This window comes from Macrobrachium rosenbergii, chromosome 51, assembly GCF_040412425.1.
Source record: "Macrobrachium rosenbergii isolate ZJJX-2024 chromosome 51, ASM4041242v1, whole genome shotgun sequence".
NCBI classification, from domain to species: Eukaryota; Metazoa; Arthropoda; class Malacostraca; order Decapoda; family Palaemonidae; genus Macrobrachium; species Macrobrachium rosenbergii.
In genome coordinates this window covers 20,439,695-20,463,387 of record NC_089791.1, presented here as the reverse complement: position 1 = coordinate 20,463,387, position 23,693 = coordinate 20,439,695, and the positions used below count along the sequence as shown (strand labels likewise).

Sequence of the window (23,693 nt, the reverse complement as noted above, 5' to 3'; positions counted from 1 at the left end):
TTGGAATTTGAACTTCATAAATCACTCTATAGATTGTATTCGACAAATTTGTACTTACCATTAATTAAAACTATTGGCAAAGGGTGACTTAGTGGCGCCATAAATTGGCTTTGAGGTATTAATTTAATCCAGCGACATTTACTATGAATCAGAATGAGATTTCACTTTTCAGAAGGCAGAACCTCAGAAGTGAATGTTATTAAACGTAAGGGGTTATTTATTATATCAGTACAGCGTTTCTTTTAATTGGTAATAATGGGCTTCAGTACATTAGTTTTCCACACTGTTGTCAGTATAACTTCCTTATGTGCAATGCGATTCATGTTTGGCTTTTACGTATTATATACAAATCGTTAAAAAATTTTATTATCCGTTACCAATACCGGTCATCCGGAAAAATCTAATTTATTCTTATTGTATTTAAGGTATTGATTATCCAAAAAAAATCACACAAATAAAAGACAATGTCGGTATAGCTTCCAGAAAGATATTCACTTTCATGGCCTTGATATTCCAAATAATACTGAATATCTATTACACCTTTAAAGAAATCTGTTTAGGATGGAAATCAGGAAACCTATAATTCAAGTCTTCATCTTAAATATCATGTTTCCTTTACTGATTCTTCAAAAAGTCGTACATGACCAAAGAATAATAATTTCCCTAATGATTAAATGGAAACACGTTTCACGTTTCGGATCAAGAAGACAATTTCTCAGCTGTAGATGTTTTCATAAACATTGCCTTTCCTTTAATAACCTTCTCGGGACGATTAAAAGATGAGTACGGGTCTCTCAAGTCCAATAACCTGTCACGCGGGTCGAGAGGGAAGATTTACTGCCCAGATTAGAAGCAGGTACGTCCTATCATCGTCACCCCCTTGCCAAGTGTTAATGACAGACTTTTTGAAGTTGGTTTCGTCACTCACGGCGGAGAGCTGCATTACTCATCCGAATGCAACAGTGTGGCTTTGTTCGCTGTTTGCTGTTGTCGGATGCACGCGATTACTAAAATTTAACTGAAATGAATTCTTTATTCCAGCTATAAGCCAATACATTAGATAGAATTTTACGTATACGTATCTTTACAGAAGGGCTTTACAGAGAATATTACATACATAGTCATACCTTTATAAAATAATTTCATATTTGTTAAAAAAAAATTTTCTAAATCTTAATTAGATTACGTAACATTAAAATAACGATGAAGTATATATCTGATTTTTTACTTTTAAGACTCACTAAAAATGAGATTACTCCACTTTAAAAATGTTGTTGAACCTCTAAAGAAAAAAGTACGATTAAAAACTGTTTTAAGAAGACTATTATTTTTCTTACTTAGCTGAAGGAACAAGCTAAAAAGGACGACTTTACATGAAAAGTGGTTATTCGAACTTGTGGAAGTGAGTCGCAGAATATGTTGAATGGTCATTTTTAATTGTCTATATAATTATTTATTTATTTATTTATTTGTTTTATTTATTTATTTGTTTACTTAATTTATTTGGTACTGCACGAAACCACAAGTTTTAGTACCCAAAGTTAATTCTAAATGAAATGAAATGAAATCATTTCGGCGGGACAGAGCCAGTGGAAGGAAATTTATCGATCTTTCAAGTGAAAATATTTTTAGCAGGATTATTCATCGTGCAATTACGCTACATTCTTGAGCCTTTTTTTTCATACGATTTATATTATGGTAATGTAAGCCGGCAGAAGTCAGAGATAAAATATTTTGTAAGAGGAAGACATAATTTCCTAATAATGCCATAGGTTTTTGTCAGAGTAAATATCATGTTTTTGTGGCCGATCCATCAATACTTTTTTCAGCCTCTTCTTAATTTGTTGTTTTGAGATTATCTTACGCTTATGCGTCTTAGAACTTTTTTTCGTTTGTGTCTTCTGGTTACGGTATCTTTTTACGGATTATTTCCTTATTATCTGCTATATTATTTCTTTGTTTATTCACATCAGATTCTTTTGTAGGAGAGTCATTACAGCAAATATTTGGATTGCTGTACATGACATCACCGTAGGTTATTTATATCTTTTTTCATATCAGACTACTTTATAGGAAAGTCATTAGAGCAAATATTTAAATTTTATGACACGGTAGTTTACTGCGGAACTGAAGGTCAAATATATAGATAAATTAGGCAATTCTGTCTGAATCTATAACTGTTGAAAGACAAACGAAAAAGCTAATCTACAAAGAAATACGACTTCTTTACATTGTTTATTCGTGGAGAACGCCCATTTGTTGGGCTGTTGCTGTACACTATAACATGGGCTGAGTCCATATTTAAACTTTGTCACCTTAGTCGTCAGGCCAAAGAAAACACATTTGTATGACGGTCTTGGCAAGTTAGCATCTAAAGTCATCATTTGTTTCAAAGCAACCAGTCGTTCAAGCGATTCATCGATTATTCTATGAAGCAAGCAAAGAAGCTTGCAGCAAATAAATAAAAATGATACGGTTTGTTTTCAACATTAGGTAGACATCTTGATAACTTGTCAGAGTTTGTTCCACCCTCTGGGGCAACTGTTGATCGAATGGAGTCACTATTGGGATCTTTCCTAGATAGTGACCCCCAAGGGTTTTAACACGGTATATATCCACCTTTGCGACGTGTTTAGTACAAGCCCGTTGGGGATTACCGTAAAAACATAAAAAAGTTAAGTATACCTTAGTTTTACCAGACCACTGAGCTGATTAACAGCTCTCCTAGGGCTGGCCCGAAGGATTAGACTTTATTTTACGTGGCTAAGAACCAATTGGTTACTTAGCAACGGGACCTACAGCTTATTGTGGAATCCGAACCACATTATAGCGAGAAATGAAACTAAATACGTAAATATCATAAAGGTAGTGACCCCCAAGAAATATTAGTCCTAGACAACGAACCCCGCAAACCGTTGGGGGTCACTATCTAGGAAAGATCCCACTAATGTCACCTTATCTATCTGCCAGTGAAGAATGCTTCTAAGAGGTGAACTTCTCTGTACGGAACTAGAATAGACTCTTCTTGAATAAAGCAAGAGTAACTACATGATCAACAAAATGCCAGTTCGGAACCTCTGAAAGATTCAGTATGATTCGTTTTGACCTGTCCCATTTTCCGAAAGTCTAAACATAAAAATGCTTTTAACTTTTTCGTTGGGACAGCAATAAACCAGGACATTAACATGGCCGCAGTTTCGTTTGTGTTCAGCGATAAAGCAGGTTTCCTACGCATTTTGTATTTATTTCGAGATATGGAAAAGTTCCATAAATAGAACTCCCGCCTCTGCGGTCTTTCCTTCGCTCTGTCTGCTGAAAAGGAGAGGGGCTGACTGACGGTATTAACCCGGCATGTATCCACCTCCTCCGAGGTGCTATTATAGTACTAAACATAGCGGAAGCTCAATGGGACGCCGTGTTTAGTACTAGCCCCTCGGGGATCAAAGTATTATAACCACCCATTTCTATATTGAGTGGTCGACAAATTATATTTATAAACGATATCTTTGATCCCCGAAGGGCTAGTACTAAACACGACGTCTCATTGAGTTTACCCTGGACATTGACAAAGGTGAACACATACCGGGTTAATACCCTGACTGACTGATTAGAGAGAGAAAAAGAGACAGAGAGAGAGACAGAGACAGAGAGTTAGGAATGGACAAAAACAAACATAGACAGAATACAATGAACCAAACACTCTGTCTCGCGTGAACTACGCGAATAACCAGATGTGAACTTCCCCCAATAGGGAAGAAAACACCGACCATCATCCTCCCGTTAGACACACCTGTGCCGCGTAGAGCCAAGGTACCTCTGACGTCACCACGTACAGAAAATAAACTTTTCAGTCAAAACACCCGACGAGTGGGCGACACCACTTCAGGCTACTGCTGCCAGCCAAGATGGCTCTTAGAAGTGCCCTTCCGAGATCAGTCAGACAAAGGAGATATTTGCGTCTATCTATATTAGGCTAAATTTACTGCCCTGTTGCAGGGTGGTTTGCGCATGACTAGTAGCCATTACGCAGGTTCTGATTAGCCTTGGATGTCCAGTACCTAGGCTTCAGTCATTTGTCCTTATTTAGATATTTGAGGATATGTATACACACACGTTATACAGATGTCTTATATATATATATATATATATATATATATATATATATATATATATATATATATATATATATATATATATACACACACACACACACATATATATATATATATATATATATATATATATATATATATATATATATACACACATACACATATATATATATATATATATATATATATATATATATATATGTGTGTGTGTGTATATATATATATATATATATATATATATATATATATATGTATATATATAAAACCCATGAGCTATTGTAATAAAATTGTTAGTTTTTAGGTTTAAATTTCTTACTGTTATCTGTTATCTATATAATCTTCGTACTAATAGTTTATATTCGCTCATGATGGCCTATATATATATATATATATATATATATATATATATATATATATATATATATATATATATATATATGTGTGTGTGTGTGTGTGTGTGTGTGTGTGTGTGTGTGTGTGTGTGTATTCAAATTCGTTGAACGTCAGTAGCTGTTATTTAACGACTGATATACCTGTTAAGCTTTAGCCCTGGAGTTTAATAAACTTTTCTGGGGCAGGCAAAAGTCTTGATGTGAATACCGAAGAAAATCAAAATGCCATAATTTGACAGGTATTAGTACTTTATTACAGTTCATGACCATGTATACGAGTATACGGAAATTTCAGATACAATGAAAACAGTAGAAAACGCATCATTATGGTAATAATTCAACATTAATAATTCATATATCATTCATTAACTCTGAGCCACAGTTCAAAAGAATATTGCTGAATGGTCCGATAATAGTCCAAAAGGTGAAATTTAAGCGAAGGGAAGGGAGCTGAGGCGTTACCTTGCCAAAATGTTTGTTATCCATACTATTAAAGCGCCGGTAGATTACATGGTTGATGCATATAAGGGAACCCAACACAGCGTACTTGGAGCTACCTGACAAAGTGTTTATGACACAGCTTTAGAATAAGAGAAATCTCATTGTAGAGGCTTTCAGTTTACTTCGGCCCTAAGTGCTTTCTAAAAATGATAAAAGCCTTGTGTTTTTGAAGGTCTTTTTTTTTGAGAATTTTTTTCTACAGATAACTAAGGTGTCACCTCCTAAAACAGATTAGGATTAAAGCCATTTTTATGTTTTTTTTTTTTATTATTAAACCGTAAAGCTGAGTCTTGGTTTCGTCTGCCTTGTAAAAACCAACAGCCCTACAGGTAACGTCATATACAAGCTGGTCACATGGTGATCACTGGCAATGATTCAAATTTATAATAGGGGCTGCACCTGTAGTTTTGACTCAACGGGGTCATAAATGAATCCTCAGGTACCTGGGTAACTGAGCAGTTTCTGTATACTTAAGCTACAGTACGTTAAATGACAGTGGTTCAGATACTCTTGTAATTTAGATGAAATAATGAAATTTGCACAGACATCTTCTAGGAAAAGACAAAAATTAGACATTATTCAGTTCCTCAACTTAGCCTACATTTCAATATGCCCTTTCGGTCGTACAGTTAACATGTTTAAACTAATACAGTTAACCTGCTTAAACTATAATAAGTGCTTCCATGTGCTATGACACTGTCCCAGATATCCTTGCAGTGCAGACAGAGCAAAGAACTTTGGACCCACAGCTGGAAGTACAAAGAGAAAGGTGAACATTCCCAGACCCAGTTCTTGCAATGAAGTATGCACTCAAGCTGAGACGAGCAGAAAGAGCCGGGATATAGCTATGCACACCACAAACGATTTATTACCTGTTATGAACGTGTCAAATTGACCGGGAATTGAAACGGCGGTCACGTGGGCCACCCCATGCGTGCATGACCGACTTCCACTACTTAAGGACAATGTCTTCGTCCTCGCTGTGTGATACACACACTTCTCTCCGTGCTCCTCTTGTGCCGTGGCTCTCTCTCTCTCTCTCTCTCTCTCTCTCTCTCTCTCTCTCTCTCTCTCTCTCTCTCTCTCTTATTCCACGAACTTTGGTCTGGAGGCCACCAACATTACTTTCTCTTGTTGGTCTGAATGCCATCAGCAACTTTCTCTTGTTGGTCTGAATTCCACCAACAACACTTTCTTTGTTGGTCTGAATGCAAATCAACAATACTTTCTCTTGTTGGTCTGAATGCCACCAGCAACACTTTCTCTTGTTGGCCTGAATGCCACCAACAACACTTTCTTTTGTTGGACTGAATGCCACCAACAACACTTTCTCTTGTTGGTCTGAATGCTACCAACAACACTCTCTTGTTGGTCTGAATACCACCAACAACACTTTCTCTTGTTGGTATGAATGCCACCAACAACACTTTCTTTGTTGGACTGAATGCCACCAACAACACTTTCTCTTGTTGGTCTGAATGCCACCAACAACACTTTCTCTTGTTGGTCTGATTGCCCCCAACAACAACTTTCTCTTGTTGGTCTGAATGCTACCTACAACACTTTTGTTGGTCTGAATGCCACCAACAACACTTTCTCTTGTTGGTCTGAATGCCACCAACAACAACTTTCACTTGGTCTGAATGCCACCAACGGCACACTCTTGTTGGTCTGAATGCCACCAACCACTTTCTCTTGTTGGCCTGAATGCCACCAACGACACTTTCTCTTTTTGATCTGAATGCCACCAACAACACTTTCTTTTGTCAGATGTCTAAATCTAAAATTCTCGTTAAAAAAATTATGTATAAATAACTACTCTAAATAAAGTTGGTCATTAAAAAAATGAACTATGAATAACCTTTTTATAAACTTCGGAAATTAGGTAGCGCTGATCTCGGCATCAAAGGGCTGCGTACTTGTCCTGGAAATTGAAGTCTTGCCAACTGGAAAATGTCCTTCCTTATGCCAGTCCACTTTTTTTCCCTAGTTGAATAGCTCTTGCAAAAAAAATCGGTCCATAATATAAATATCATTCTTAGGGTTTCAGGAATGAGCACGTATGAAATAAAGAAAGGATTGAAAATCAAAAATGTTTTTTTTTTGTTTTGAACTTTTTCAAAGTAGATGGACCGAATCTGGATGGACTCTTTTTATGGAATTCAATAAAAAATTACTTGATGACTGATTAGGAAATATTTTCCTTGAAACTAATGTGTTTAACTTATCATTGTTAGAAAATTGACGTAATTTTCTAAACTAAAGAGCTTTCATCAATGGAGTTGCTTAAGCCTGTCTAAAGGTTAATCATCCACATTTAGCCAAGGCTTGATAGGTTGACTATTCACATATCTCCTCTGATAGTTTGATGTTCAACCTCTACCCACGGATAGATTTATTGTCCACATTTAGTACCGTCTTTTATTGGTTGATTATCCGAATGTATCTTTGGATAAGTTAATTATCCATTTTCGTTTTTGATGGGTTGATTATCCACGAGTATTTTTCAGTGTACCAATCACTGCAGATTATTTCTCAAGAATAATTAAGAGTTAATGGCTCTAAGTCCCACTCATTTACATTTGGACGAACGCACCCATAAGCACTACAGCCATCGTCCCTTTTGGTTGTACTACACTTGGTAACACGTACATTGCACCTGTTGTTTTGCTGCGTCATCCAGTTTTCCTTATTTAGGACATGCGACAGCCCTTGGCTTCTGTTAGAATATTGAAACAAAGGACAATAAATCATTTATACTTCTACTAAAATACCTCCCTTTTGCCTTTGTAAACTGTGTGATCCACACTTCGTGCTCCTCTTGTGCTGTGGTTTTCTCTCTCTCTCTCTCTCTCTCTCTCTCTCTCTCTCTCTCTCTCTCTCTCTCTCTCTCTCTCTATGCAGTAGAGCGAATAGCTGATTTGCATTCTGTTGCATCGAACAAGCACCCACTCTTGGGAGGTAATGAACTTCTTATGAGCGATTAGAAATCCCTCCCACATGAAGAAAAATAATCTTCTGTTTGGACAAATCACTGATATCTGCCGAAGACAGCCGCTATTAGTGTCAATATCAGGGCAACAGCTGTGACGTACAGGCAGGCTGTAGACAGATATGCGTGCATTTGGTACGACTGACCATTCATAGTATGCATCAGTAAAATTCTACATTTATCTTCTGTGTGCCGGGAAAATAAAAGAAAAATAAAGCTCAAGAGTAATCGGTACGTAATGCTGAAAAAAAGTAAAAATAGAAAGTAAAGAAAGCATTTGATTTTCGAAAAGTCAGAAGTGGTTGTGAGCACTTCCCAGAGTACGTTTTCCCTTCCATGCTTTCTAGATCATCAGTTGAAAAGTCAACTGTCTTTTCAGTACTAACCTCAGTAGCCAAGGTACTGTATCCTTTTAACCTTTCTCTGTTTATGCTGCATGATGGCTGGTATTTTCGCAGCTGATCTCAAAGCAGGTGTAAAAACTGCCGTGAGTGGGGGTTGAAAACACATGTCTGTCAAGCGTCAGGTAATGAAAGGAGATACTCCCACGAGAAAGTGGTCAAGTAGACATTTGCCACGCATCATATATTGAGACGAAGGAGTTTTGTGGGAAGATGAGGAATAAGAACGTGTTTTTCGCGCATCAGAAATTCTCAAGAAAAGTTTGTTCTTGAGTTACCAGCGGCTGCGTTTGCATTGTCGTCAATTTTAAATAGAATTTTGAGTCATCAAATGTTATTCACGCTTTATAAGGGAATGATGATTTTATTACATCATCTGTGTCGACGAGAGTTCGCACAGTTTGGTCAGTGGCAGTTCTTTCATTGTTCTCAACTTTAAAATCTCACGATAGTAATCTAGGACGGTCTTTTAGGTTGTTATTGAATCATGAAATGCTATTCACGGTTTATAAGGGAATGCTATTATTGCATCGTCTGTGCCGATGAGAGTTCGTAGTTTTTTTTATTTATGGCAGTAACAGGCAAATCGATTAAGAAGTCTTCATTGCCACCTATCAGCTTTATGAAGCAGTCTTTTATTTTTACCACATCCTCTGAAGGAACTCATACTTCTAAAATATATTTTTGGTTTGCTTCGATGGTAAAATTGGGCAGATATCACTATTAAACATGAGAAAAATTAAAATAACAACAGTACTACATACAGTATATTATGAGAACCCAGTTGTTTCATGGAAGACAGGGCGAGTCTTATAAATAATGTCTAACACTAACTCTGCCGTGAATTGTACAATTTAATAATGTCTAACACTAACTCTGCCGTGAATTGTACAATACTGTCTGTTCAGCAGATGCACTAAAAGACGAAAGCAAAGTTTCACTTAAACTATCTGTCCCATCAAGAAATTTAAGAAGACCACTGATTAAGAACTGAAGACAGAAAAAATCGGCATTAAGGTCCATCAAGGACAACAAATGATGATCCCAGAAGCCCGGTTGATATCCAGGGGAAGTTATTAAAACACAATAAGAAGCTGAGGACATTCAGTAAGTGTTGAAAAATCCATTCCTCCACCGTCACTGATGAGCTTTAAAGCACAAATAAACACAAATAATAAAAAGAATATTTACCCTTGATGTTTATATATCTTAATGGTGGCCTGAGGTGATGTGTCTCTTGGCGGTTTTCAATCTTTCCCAACAGACTGAGAAAAATCTTTTCGTAAGCTTTGTTTTATGTTGTTTGTGTAATGATATTAACTCATATAAAAATGATTAGTAATTATAGAGTGATCTCGTGTGATTATTATTATTATTATTATTATTATTATTATTAGCAATGTTTGGGTGTAACCTTTCCCTATTATTATTCCTTATTATTATTTTTTGTTTATCCTATCTAAATTTTGTGTGTTGTATTTTACTGACCTTATCTATCTCTGTATGTGGCCCGGAGCCGAAATAAAGGTTATTATTATTATTATTATTATTATTATTATTATTATTATTATTATTATTATTATTATTTGGGTACAACTGTTCAACATTGTTACTTTTTATCTCGTGTATCTAAATTTTGTATACTGAATTTTATCTACCTTGCTTATCTCAGTATGTGGCCCGGAGCTGAAATAAATGATATTATTATTATTATTATTATTATTATTATTATTATTATTATTATTATTATTATTATTATTATTATTATTATTGGAGAAAAAAAATCCACAGTTATGTATAGCCTATGTACATGTATTTAAAGATAAATCTGTACAGACAGCTTTTGGGAATCTGTCCGATTTCCGAAAGCTCTCTGTACAGATTTATCTTGAAATATTTGTACATAGGCGATAAAGATAACTGTGGGATTTGTTTCTTCATTCAAGACTCATGCTACTGTGAGTATTTTTTAATTATTATTATTATTATTATTATTATTATTATTATTATTATTATTATTATTATTATTATTATTATTATTATTATTATTGGTGTTTGGGTACAAGCGTTCATTATTATTACTTTTTGTCTTGTGAATGTAAATTTTGTGCAGTATTATTATTATTATTATTATTATTATTATTATTATTATTATTATTATTATTATTATTATTATTTTGGCGCCAGGTCCCGGAGTATCGGTCATAGGGCGCGCTGCCCAAAGTATTATTATTATTATTATTATTATTATTATTATTATGTTATTATTATTATTATTATTATTATTATTATTATTAGAACAAAAAAAGTCAAACAGCAGAAAGATTGGCGTGACAACACCATCAAGTAGCAAATAGGCTACTTCGCATCGAGATTTAAAAAAAAAAAAAAAAAAAAATCGGACGTTCCTATCATTGTTTAGATTCTCGCTTTAATACTGTATCCCATTACGGGGCTAACGCCAAAACCAATGTTTACATAACATCATTTATGTGCTTGTTTGTCTTGTGCTCGGAGTTTGTTTGTTCGGCTGATTTATCTGCGACATCAACAGCTTTTACAGGACCCAGCTATTGCCTGTAGAACCTCCTGACAAGGGATTTTGGTTGTAACTCCCTGCGAGCTACACTATTTTTTTTTTTCCTTCGTTTCAGAAGTTTTTTCGAGGAAGTTTAACTTGCATAATCTTGTGCCAGTTCGTGGAGGGGTTACTGTGCTTTTTAGTTCTCTGTAAAAGAAAACTCTTGAGTTGGTTTTTGTCTGTCCGGCCGCCGTCAGATCTTAAAAACTACTGAGGCTAGAGGGCTGCAAATTGGTATGTTGATCATCCACCCTCAATCATCAAGCATGCAAATTGCAGCCCTCTAGCCTCAAACAACACATTTTATTTAAGGTTAAGTTAGCCATAATCATGCGTCTGGCACCGTTATAGGTGCCAACAACACAGGTCACCACCGGGCCTTGGCTGCAAGTTTCATGGGCGGCGGCTGAGAGTTTCATACAGCATTATACACTGCACAGAAAATTCGATTCCGCCGAAGAAACCTCGGCGCATTTTTTACTTTTTTTTTTTCAAAATAAAAGCTCAAAAAGCTCAACTTCATAAATTTTTTTTCCCCAAAGTTTTACTTGCAAACTGTATAAACGAAACTTCAAGAGCCTTTCCTAGGTTACTATACCATAAGAAGCTTTCATAAGAATGAGCTTTTAAGGAGCGTTGACAGACTTACTGCATTTCCCTCTTTGAAGAGATCAAACCTAATGTGTCTGTCAGTTCTTGAAAGACCTTCTTAGGCTTACTGTACATTTTCCCCCATTTTACGAGATGGGGAAGCTGGAGAATGAGTAAGAGGGGAAGGTAAGAAGCTGAATAATGCCTGTAACTTAAGAGGCTTTCTTAGGCTTACTTTAAATGTGTTTGAAGTCACTTCGGCCTAGGAATGTTCTCAACGTCAGCTCAGTTACATTCCTTCCCTCGACGCTGATTCATTACGTAGGTTTAGCTTCTTTGCTTCTTTCAGAGTGTATTAAGGAATAAATGGTCAGAGAGGAAACACATATTTCGAGGAGAAATATAAATGGATTACTGTTCAGAGCACAAATCTTTTTACAAGGCCTGGTCGTTTTTCTGCGAAAATTCCTACGAATCTGTAAATCACATAATCCGAACTTCTTGAGAATTCGGATCAGAGGTTCTACCACATTAGGGAGATTTCTCTCTCTCTCTCTCTCTCTCTCTCTCTCTCTCTCTCTCTCTCTCTCTCTCTCTCTCTCGTTGTATTGGCTACCTGTTTCTGAATTTTGTCCTAAGGTTTTGTTGATTCTAATGAAATTATTTAAATCTATAAGGTTTTGATTTCCAGTTTAGTCGTCTATTGCTGAAGATAGATCAAAAGAGGTACTCCATTTCGTAACCAATTACCTTCACCTGTCACTCGTATTTTTTACTGTTAAACATGACACCTGGAGACAGCAAATAAAACTGCGAAGGAACGAGAGAGAGAGAGAGAGAGAGAGGAAAATAAATGCGCAAATCCCGAGAGTCGGCCATGCAACTTGAGGAATGTATCTGAAGAATCCAGCGACGACGCGAAAGAAAATACCTACCAAAAACATTCTTGAAATCCCTTAACTCAACGCCGTACTAATACCCCAAAAAAAAAAAAAAAAAAAAAAAAAAAACTTAAAACTCGAGACAACTTATAACACAACGTAGCCGCCTCTGGGGATAAACTTCGCATCATGACACCACGCGACTTGATTTGACACTCCCCCGCCACTGAGTCAGGAAAGGTTGACCTTTCAGCCATCATTATTGTGTTTGTGGCAAGACTTAGTCACTCTCGTGCTTTTGACGTCCTACTGTTCCTTGCATTCTGAACCTCCGTTTAGATGCCTGTCCATCTCGTTTGTCGCAATTCTTCGTTTACCTGCATTTTCTCTCTCTCGTATCTGTTCGTCCTGTTAATTTGACTGACCCTGTTTTTGATAAATATCTTGCCTGATTGTTTCTGTTTTATTCATCAGTTTTGACTGGTAATCACCTACTGGGGCAGTTGATTTTCTTACCCTAAAGCTCTCTCTCTCTCTCTCTCTCTCTCTCTCTCTCTCTCTCTCTCTCTCTCTCTCTCTCTCTCTCTCTCCTTTTCCGGCCAAACCAAATTGATGCAAGAAAGGAAACAATCAGCCTGTTAGATAAATGAATGTATATATATAATGCCACGTAGGTTTGTAAATTGAAAATAAGTGAATGAATGCGGATGAAGGGATCTTTAAATAAATAGCTTATAAATTATGGAAATAGGGCAGACAGCCCGTTTTGTAAAATTCAAAAATTTAGTTGTTATATATATATATATATATATATATATATATATATATATATATATATATATATATATATATATATATATATATGTCACTAAATAGCGCTTGACAATATATTCAGCCAAGGCCACAGGAAAAATAAAAGGAGTACCAAGCGCTTTCAACACATTTTCGAGGTACAGTTGCTATACGTTATATACATACATATAAGAATTAAGTCTTTTGAATTTTACAAAAACGCTGGCTGTCTGCCCTATTTCTATAATTTATAAGCTATTTCCTAAAGACCTCTTCATCTGTTGTGTTCATATATATATATATATATATATATATATATATATATATATATATATATATATATATATATATATATATATATATAAATATATGTATATATATACATAATTGTGTGTGCATGTATAAAATGTGCTGTATATAAGTATATACATATATATGAATATATATATATGTGTGTGTGTGTGTGTGTTTGTGTGTAAAATTCAGAAAGGCCAACTAACCAATCATAACACTGAAACGCAGAAGCAAACTCATTTTGCTACCAATCAAAGCTTACCCCAAAAAAAAAAAACATTTATTCACAACCCAAAAGGAAATAGGAAGACAATTCCATCGCCTTATCGGCCAGATGGGAAGTTCATCACCCATCGCGCACATTTCTCTTCGAATAATGTGTTTTGCTCATCATTTGCAACTGACCGAGTGCCTTTCCCACTGCTTCTCCTGACCTTGGCTGCAATGATGACCCTAAAATCCTGCCACTGATGACAGAAGAAGTCGAAGGAGAAAGGGGGAGTCTCTCTCTCTCTCTCTCTCTCTCTCTCTCTCTCTCTCTCTCTCTCTCTCTCATTTATGTGTGTGTGTGTGTGTGTAAGTTAATTGATGGTGCTTACAACTGTAGAAGCTAGCAAAATTTTTCAATGTTATCTTTCAGTAATCAAAACCACTCTCTCTCTCTCTCTCTCTCTCTCTCTCTCTCTCTCTCTCTCTCTCTCTCTCTCTCTCTCTCTCTCATTTATGTGCGTCTGTGTGTAAGTTAATTGATGCTGCATGCAGCTATAGAAGCTAGCAAAATTTTTCAATGTTGTCTTTCAGCAATCATCGCTACCATCTCTCTCTCTCTCTCTCTCTCTCTCTCTCTCTCTCTCTCTCTCTCTCTCTCTCTCTCTCTCCTTCTTCTTCTTCTTCTTCTTCTTGTATTGAATTCCGAACGGGTTTTGCTTTTGTTTCATCAAACTAAACGTTATTTTGAATGCATTTTACAGTTCACATTCTGAAAAACACACAGGGAAAGGCAACCTCGGGTTAGGTCTTTCTTGTCATTTATGTACTTTCTGCCCTTATATTGACGCTGCCAATTAGACCGCACTTCATGTTTCTGAAGATGAACCGTGAATTAAATTGTATTTGCAAACCTGTTGTTTTAATGTGACATTTTACAACGACCCAATGACTTGCGTTACGTGAACAGCACCTTGTTGAAGTCATTGTATCTGTTTCGACGTAGTAAGCTGTTTTATTTCCTGTCTTCTCCTGTCCAAGAAGTTTGATTCTAGCTGTGAGGTATATTTGTTTTGCAATATTGAATCAGTTCATTTTATTTCTCAGATGTTGACCCATTTCCTCCTATATGTGAGGTTTATTTGCCTTTGCACGTAGCAGTATTTTAATATTAAGGAATTATTTTTTCGCTATTTTTTTAACCATAGCTGAATTAAAAGTATATTTTTACTCTAGTTCGTGGTAGCTTCGGTTCCCTTATAAAGCGTCTTTTCTCTAATTTCTTTATAGACATTGCTTTGATTTTATTAAAAACCGCAACTTTGTAAGTTGGTCCCTTTGTTAATAATGGAGCGAACGCTTTTCAAAGTTTGGGAAGTAGGCAGTCATTAAAAATTTTATGTGCCCGGTCCTCTTCCACCTGACGTCTAATTTACATCCATTTCCATAGCCATGTCCTTGCTTAAGTACATGGGTTTATTTTATTACAGTGTATACCTATATAACCATATATTTTTTTCGCATGTAAAAGGTTAAGGGAGCTTCTGTGGATACTCTGAACCTTTTTTAAATTTCATGTGATTGGACTTGAAAGGTACTTGCCCTCAAGTCTGCTCCGTTCCACCGTCTGTAATCCGTTCTGTGCACAGACAGAAACGTAATGAGTCAAAAGCTTTCGAATTCTGTTTTGGTTTGAAAGAGAGAAGCTTATTAACCTCCACGTGTGATTTGTTTTATTCTGCAGGTTACTTTCTATCATTTATACAGTGGGGATCTTCATGCAAAGGCCCCCTTGTTTCTAGTTTGGCACGTTTAAAGATAAATTTACCTGGATTAAGTCAAGAAGCCTTCTATCGTTTAAAAAGTGCCACACGAAGGGTACAAAAACAAACGCAACATACGGAAGTCAAAAAAGATACACTTGCAACCTTTTCGTGACAATGAATTAACTCAAGGTCCTCTGAGGAAAGGAGGAGGAAGAGGAAGAAGAAGAAGAAGAAGGCCAGACAAGGCAAGCATGACTCACATAATAAGCATATTTTCATATGTATCTGTCAAAGTTAACCTTTATGCTCTATTAATTTTATTCGAGCGTTTTCTGGCATGACGTGCAGCCCCACGCGTGGGGTCTGACGTGTTATGGGGCCGTTTATTCCGTGAAAATCGCTTTATGTCACAGAGATGCTGGTGCATGCAAGCGCGGAGTTTGACAGAGATGCTGGTGCATGCATGCGCCGAGTTTGAAACGACACTCGGGTCGTTTGTTTCTTTTTACAGATGCCATATTTTACTGGATTAGTTATTCAGTTTTTATACGTAAATATTGATCAAGATTGCTCGGTTACCTTAGATATGGAAATCGTTCCTGTATCAGTATTGCTCGGTTACCTTAGATATGAAAATCTTTTCTGTATTAGTATTGCTCGGTTACCCTAGATATGAAAATCTTTTCTGTATCAGTATTGCTCGGTTACCTTAGATATGAAAATCTTTTCTGTATCAGTATTGCTCGGTTACCTTAGATATGAAAATCTTTTCTGTATCAGTATTGCTCGGTTACCTTAGATATGAAAATCGTCTCTGTGATCTAATAAGATTATGCTGGGAAGAAAGTAATGTGCCCTTTTTTTCTATAAATTAAGTCTTATTTCAAAAGCAGCTTATCTGGCGTTAAAGCTTTGAACTTGACATCAAAAATCTGTCAATGAATACTCGTTACTAACTTATCCAGATATTTTCCACCTCTCTTGATTCTTGTTGTTCTTGCGAGTGATCACAAGATTCTCAATTAAATCTTTTCCATTCTAATGACTCGTAGTGTTGATTTTAACCATTCCCAGCTCAGAGTCTCTGTTCCCTTTTGAGCCAGTTCTCGTCATGAACATGTTGCAGACATAACAACATTTTCGCAGACCTCGGTTGATATCAAATGTTCCTCTTCTTTTGTAAGTCGTCATTGTCGGCCCTTTTGATAGGGCACATGAATGGTGGCCGGCTACTTAGTTCTTTTGTGAAACGTGTCCTACTTTCGTGCAATTTACTCTGGCTTGAATAAAATTTGGGCCACAAGGAGGACTTGTCTGTAAAGATGGAACAAGTAAAAAATGCGCCGAAGTTTCTTCGGCGAAATCGAGAGTTCTGTACAGCCGCTACGGCGTATAATCAGGGCCACCGAAAATAGATCTATCTTTCGGTGGTCTCGGTATAATGCTGTATGAACCGCGGCCCATGAAACTTTAACCACGGCCCGTTGGTGGCCTATCCTATATCGTTGCCAGAGAGCACGATTATGGCTAACTTTAACATAAGATAAAATAAAACTACTAAGACTAGATGGCTGCAATTTGGTATGATTGATGGTTGGAGGGTGGATGATCAACATACCAATTTGCAGCCCTCTAGCCTCAGCAGTTTTTAAGATCTGAGGGCGGACAGAAAAAGTGCGGACAGAAAAAAGTGCGGACAGATTAAAGTGCGGACTGACAGACAAAGCCGGCACCATAGTTTTCTTTTCAGAAAACTAAAATAGGGAGCGAGCTTTGTCACCCCGACCTGTGCCAAAAATTGTCGATGAAAGGTGTAACCAGAATCTGTTGTTGCAATGATTTTATGACAGTTATCTGAGAAATTATACAGATTAAAGTAGTTTTAATCATTTTTAGAATGCACCCAAAAAATGATTAAATATACAAAGGTTTCGTTGAGGGTCTCTTCTGATTTGGTAAAAAAAAAGAAAAAAGAATTAATTGCCTTTAAGCATCTGAAAAAGATGAATGAATAAGTCGACACCTAAATGAAAGTTTTAAAGCATAAGGGCAAATCAGAAGCTAATGAGGTGATTTAATCTGATCAAGCTTTGCAGAACATTTTAATTAATCGTTACGAAGCTCGAAAATAAGTAAATAGGGCGTTGAAGTTTCTTCGGCGCAATCGAGTTTTCTGTGCAGCAGCTACAGCATATAGTCAAGGACATCGAAAATAGATCTATCTTGCGGTTGTCTCGGTATAATGCTGTATGAGCCGCGGCCCATGAAACTTAACCACGGCCCGGTGGTGGAATATCCTATATCGTTGCCAGAAGCACGATTATGGCTAACTTTAACCTTTAACATGAAAACTACTAAGGCTAGATGGCTGCAATTTGGTATGTTTGATGATTGGAGGATAGATGATCAACATAACAAATTTGCAGTCCACGAGCCTCAGAAATTTTTAAGATCTGAGGGCGGACAGAAAAAAGTGCGGACAGAAAAAAGTGCGGACAGAAAAAGTGCAGACGGACAGACAAAGCCGGCACAATAGTTTTCTTTTACAGAAAACTAAAACTTGATTTATCAGCATCTCATCTGATCAGATTGACTGCAATTATTACTTTAATAATTTAGAAAAAAAGCAGAAGACATTAATCATTTGTGAATCTCATTATATACTAAAAAATCATTTTTGGAATCTCAAAAAAGGGGGCTTTTGGAATCTGACCTCTAAAAAGTTGCAGATCTTATGAAAATTAAAGTTTTTATGACTTATAAAATGAAAATTTAAGGACTTCGTCAAAAAAGGAGAATAAAAAAAACGCCTTTGGAATCTGACCTCTAAAAAGTTGCAAATCTTTTTAGATTTGCAACTTAAAGTTTTTATGAATCTTAAATTAAAGTTTTTATGAATCTTATAACAATGAAAAATTTGAGGACTTCATTAAAAAAAGTTTTGTTAATCTCAAATGAAATAAAAAAAAGTTCAGTAAATCTCATATAAAACACTAAAAGTTTTGTGAAAATCATAAATCAAGGAAGAACTTTTATGAAATCTTGAAAATGTGTAGAACTGGACCAAAACATGCGGGTAAGGGTTTGCAAATTTCTTGAAGATTAAAAGAAGCACCATATAAATCTTTTAAAAAAAGTTTTGTGAGATTAATGAAACAAAAAAATTTGGCACGTCTCATAAAAAGGAAAAAAAAGAAACCTTTTTGTGGAATGTAGTTACGCAGAGTTAGAAGCTGTGTCCAATTAGCTTAAGTTGCCAAGGAAGTATGTGTGGGAGGGCGTTGGATATCATCGTTCAAACGCTACATTGCAGAATCCATTATCCCTCATAGAGAGAGAGAGAGAGAGAGAGAGAGAGAGAGAGAGAGAGAGATGTAAAGGAACGTGTATGGTAGAGAGAAATTAAAATCAGTAATGAAAAGTCGCTTTCTAATGTAATTGTAAGCTTACGGTTAGACATGTGAAAAGCGATAACATTAATAAGTAGGAATATTTCATAATTTTAACTTTATTGTCAGATAACTTAATACTTTTGTTCACATAAACTCTTTAATAATTCATGACTGGCGTATCCATCACTGGCATTTAAATCAGTTCCCGCCTGAAGGTAATTTTCTAACTTCTTTGGCAATATCGCCATTAGCTTTTGATTAGCCTTTGAATAATTCATCATATGAACTATTTAGAGACTGTCGCAATCTATAGCAGAGACAAGCTTTTGTTTGCACTTCAAACTACATCCATCACGGACTCTTTTGAACTCTCGCGTTCTGCAGTTTAGTGCGTGTCCATCTCTGTTTATCTTTCTTCTTCTCCCCGTCGTCACAAAGACGTCAAAGCTGGACATCGCATTCCTGATCCCTTGTTCCGGGTCAAAGCGAGATAAAAAAAAAAAAAAGGATTGACTCTTTCTCTCTCTCTCTCTCGTGTGCCCATTTGCCCCGCGTGTGATAGTGTGCATATTTGTAGCAGAAGGTGAGCTATGTTGTGCTTCTTCTTCTCTCTTTTTGAACTGATTCATTTTGGTTCACGCTTCGCTCAAGCTATGACTCATGTCCTTCTTAAACCCATATCGAAGGGAACTAAAACAAATGTGTATTACATCCGTCTCATTTTCTTATGTAATAAAAGAAACAAATAAATACTTTTTGAAGGACCTGAGGTAATATTTTATTATTTGTTCTCTATTATGAATATTTTACCTTCTCTTTCTCATGGGCGCACGACTGATATTGCTCATCCTGAAAGTGACTGACATTCTTTTGTTTTCTCTTATTTTCCTCTCTGTATTTTCCCTCTACTTTAACTTTTGAATCCCAACCAAGAACTAATTAAAATTGTCTTCCTTTTCCAGTAAATACTGAACCAAGAATTTATTTAATTTTCCTTCATGTTCCAGTAAACATTGAACCAAGAGTTAATTTCATTTTCCTTCATTTATCATTAAATATTGAACCAAGAGTAAATTTAGTTTTCCTTCCTTTTCCAGTAAACATTGAATCAAGAATTAATTTAATTTTCCTTCATTTTCCTGTAAACATTGAATCAAGAATTAATTCAGCTTTCCTTCCTTTTCCAGTAAACATTGAGCCAAGAGTTAATTTAATTTTCCTTCATTTTCTAGTAAACAGTGAACCAAGAATTAATTTGATTTTCCTTAATTTGCCAGTAAACATTGAATTTAATTTGCCTTCATTTTCCAGTGAACATTGAACAAAGAATTAATTAAATATTTCCTCATTTTCCAGTAAATATTGAACCAAGAATTAATTAAATTTTTACTCATTTTCCAGTAAACATTGAACCAAAAATTTATTTAATTTTCGTTCATTTTCCAGTAAACACTGAACCAAGAATTAATTTAATTTTTTTTTCATTTTTCAGTAAACACTGAACCAAAAATTTATTTAAATTTCGTTCATTTTCCGGTAAACATTGAACCAAGAATTAATTCAGTTTTTACTCATTTTCAGGTAAACACTGAACCAAAAATTTATTTAAATTTCGTTCATTTCCCTGTAAACATTAAACCAAGAATTAATTTAATTTTCGTTCATTTTCCAATAAACACTGAACCAAGAATTAATTTAATTTTCTTTCATTTTCAGTAAACATTGAACCAAGAACTAATTTAAACTCTCTTCCTTTTCCAGTAAACACTGAACCAAGAATTAATGGAATTTTCCTTCATTTTCCAGTAAACATTGAACCAAAAATTTATTTAATTTTCGTTCATTTTCCAGTAAACATTAAACCAAGAATTAATTTAATTTTCCTTCGTTTTCCAGTAAACATCGAAGTGACCCTCCAGGGAGACACATCCGTTAAATCTGTCGAAGCGCCCACCATCAAACCTCACTCCAAAGTGAGGTCCCTCCTGCTGCAGATCAACCAGAGGGCGTCCCAGGCGGGCGTGTACGTCGACTGCAAGTTCCTCGGGTCCTTCGACTTGCCCTCCTCTCCAAGGAACCTGACGGAGAACCTGGAGGACCTGAGAGTGGTGAGTCTGAATGACGCTTGACCTTAAACCTTGCCTCGATTGTTTTAGGAGCTGGAGGGTGAAGTATTTAGAGAGCAGTAATAATAATAATAATAATAATAATAATAATAATAATAATAATAATAATAATAATAATAATAATAATAATTATTATTATTATTATTATTATTATTATTATTATTATTATTATTATTGTTGTTGTTGTTGTTGTTGTTGTTGTTGTTATTATTAAAGTATTTATAAAGCAGTTTAATTCATAATAATAATAAATTATTATTATTATTATTATTATTATTATTATTATTATTATTATTATTATTGTGAATTAAACTGCTTTGTAAAATACTTTATATAATAATAATAATAATAATAATAATAATAATAATTTATTATTATTATTATTAATTATTATTATTATTATTATTATTATTATTATTATTATTATTATTATTATTTCTGAATCCTCGCTGTGATAAGGCTTACGTTACAGATGTTAATTCATGAATTCTGTAAAGCAACATTTGTGCGTTGGTCATTTATCATTAGCCATGTTTGCGTGCAAAATTAGTCCCTTCTCTTCGCTCGGTCATTTAAAACGTTTCTTTTATATTTTAAAAAACATCTCGTTTCGAACTTTCGAACATTATTTCAACGTTGTTGCTTTTAAGGCATGGAGTTAACTTACTATACTCAGTGTTTTGGAGCTGACGGCAAAATTCCGCAGCAGATATCTTTGTAACCAATGGCAGGTGCCGAGTATTATGAGCAGCCAATCACGATTAGTTTTAGTGATATCGGCTTCGGGTATTTATCGTCTTCTAAAAAAAACAAGTGAAAGATGCGCCGAAGTTTCTTCGAAGCAATCGAGTTTTCTGTACAACCGTTACAGCGTATAATCAAGGCTACCAAAAATAGATCTATCTTTCGATGGTCTCGGTATAATGCTGTATGAGCCGCGGCCCATGATACTTTAACCACGGCTCGGTGGTGGCCTATCCTATATCGTTGCCAGAAGCACGATCACGGCTAAATTTAACATTAAATAAAAGAACAACTACTGAGGCTAGAGGGCTGCAATTTGGTATGTTTAATGGTTGGAAGATCAACAGCCAATTTGCAGCCCTCTAGCTTCAGCAGTTTTTAAGATCTGAGGGCGGACAGAAAAAGTGCGGACATATTAATCTTCGTTAAACTTTTTAAAATTTAATATAGCTAAAGATTTTAGGAAAACTCTAAGATTGTGTGTGCCGGTCCTCTCAGCCTGTCGAGTGAAGCTTTTATCCAGGAATTATTGATAGTATTTTATCCATACCATCATCTAGGAAAATATTTGGTCTTGGAATTCGTGTCTTTCGAACCCTCTAAGAAATCTACTAGTAATTTAGACGAATCATTTTATTCATGAATTTAAAGCAAAGTTCATAAGACTCTCAAGAATTTCAATTATACCAGAAGCAAATTATTGTTAAGTAGTGTCGGCTGCAACAAAAATTTTATTTATTTATTTATTTATCTATCATGGTAGGAAGACCGGAGCAACATTTGCCTGCCCAAATATAGCTTAGGTGCTATGAGGAATGAGAGGTGTGGGTTTGGGAGAGAGAGAGAGAGAGATTTATAAGTTTCAGTGGACTCCCCGTCTTAATGACAATAAAATTCCCCCTCATACAGACGTTAAATGAGGTTATAGGCTCTAAAGATTTATGATCTCTTTTTGTATGTCCAGGCAAGGCAGATATTTTATAATACAGAGACTTTAGTCTATCCCAGAGAGAGAGAGAGAGAGAGAGAGAGAGAGAGAAATGTAGGGCGCAACCCACAGAAAGTGATTAGGCCTAAGTACCGTATTCATCATAAACTGAAAAAAATTATTATTAATAATCACGGATTATTAGCGGGAAAAAAATTGTCCAAAAATATGACTGCATTCCTCTAATTCTGCTAGTAGTTAATGATAATTTGAAATAGCACCATCCAACATAGCTTATGAACGTGGTATTTTAATTTAGATTTTTTTTTTTTTTTTTGTGAGTGACTACACGGAGACATCAGACTCAAAGGGCCGAGTTTGAAACAACACCGACAACATTGTTTCATCTGATAATGAGTCTTGTCTGAGTTTTTTATTGAGCATTAAAGAATGGGATGGAAGTTAAACGGTTCTCTCTCTCTCTCTCTCTCTCTCTCTCTCTCTCTCTCTCTCTCTCTCTCTCTCTCTCTATATATATATATATATATATATATATATATATATATATATATATATATATATATATATATATATATATAGATATATATATATATATATATAGATATATATATATATATATATATATATATATATATATATATATATATATATATATATATATATATATAGATATATATATAGATATATATATATATATATATATATATATATATATAGATATATATATATATATATATATATTTTAGCTTGCTTCTGTTACTGGCGCTTTCAAAATCTTTCTCTCTTACAATTTTCGTTTATCTCTCTCTCTCTCTCTCTCTCTCTCTCTCTCTCTCTCTCCCTTAGCTTGCTTTTGTTTATTGGACGCTTTCAAAATCTCTCTCTCTCTTACAATTTACGTTTTATCTCTCTCTCTCTCTCTCTCTCTCTCTCTCTCTCTCTCTCTCTCTCTCTCTCTCTCTCTCTCTATTG

The 23,693-nt window shown here is 35.3% G+C and overlaps 1 protein-coding gene across 3 annotated transcripts in view; it reads left to right on the top strand.

Moving 5' to 3' along the window:
- The window catches only part of Tsp (Thrombospondin), a 102,929-nt gene that overhangs the window by 23,454 nt on the left and 55,782 nt on the right, over positions 1–23,693 (top strand). For all 3 annotated transcript variants that reach the window (XM_067094945.1, XM_067094944.1, XM_067094946.1), the window contains exon 3: positions 20,799–21,010. In XM_067094945.1, coding sequence (XP_066951046.1) covers positions 20,799–21,010 — 212 coding nt within the window. The remainder of the gene's footprint in view (positions 1–20,798; positions 21,011–23,693) is intronic.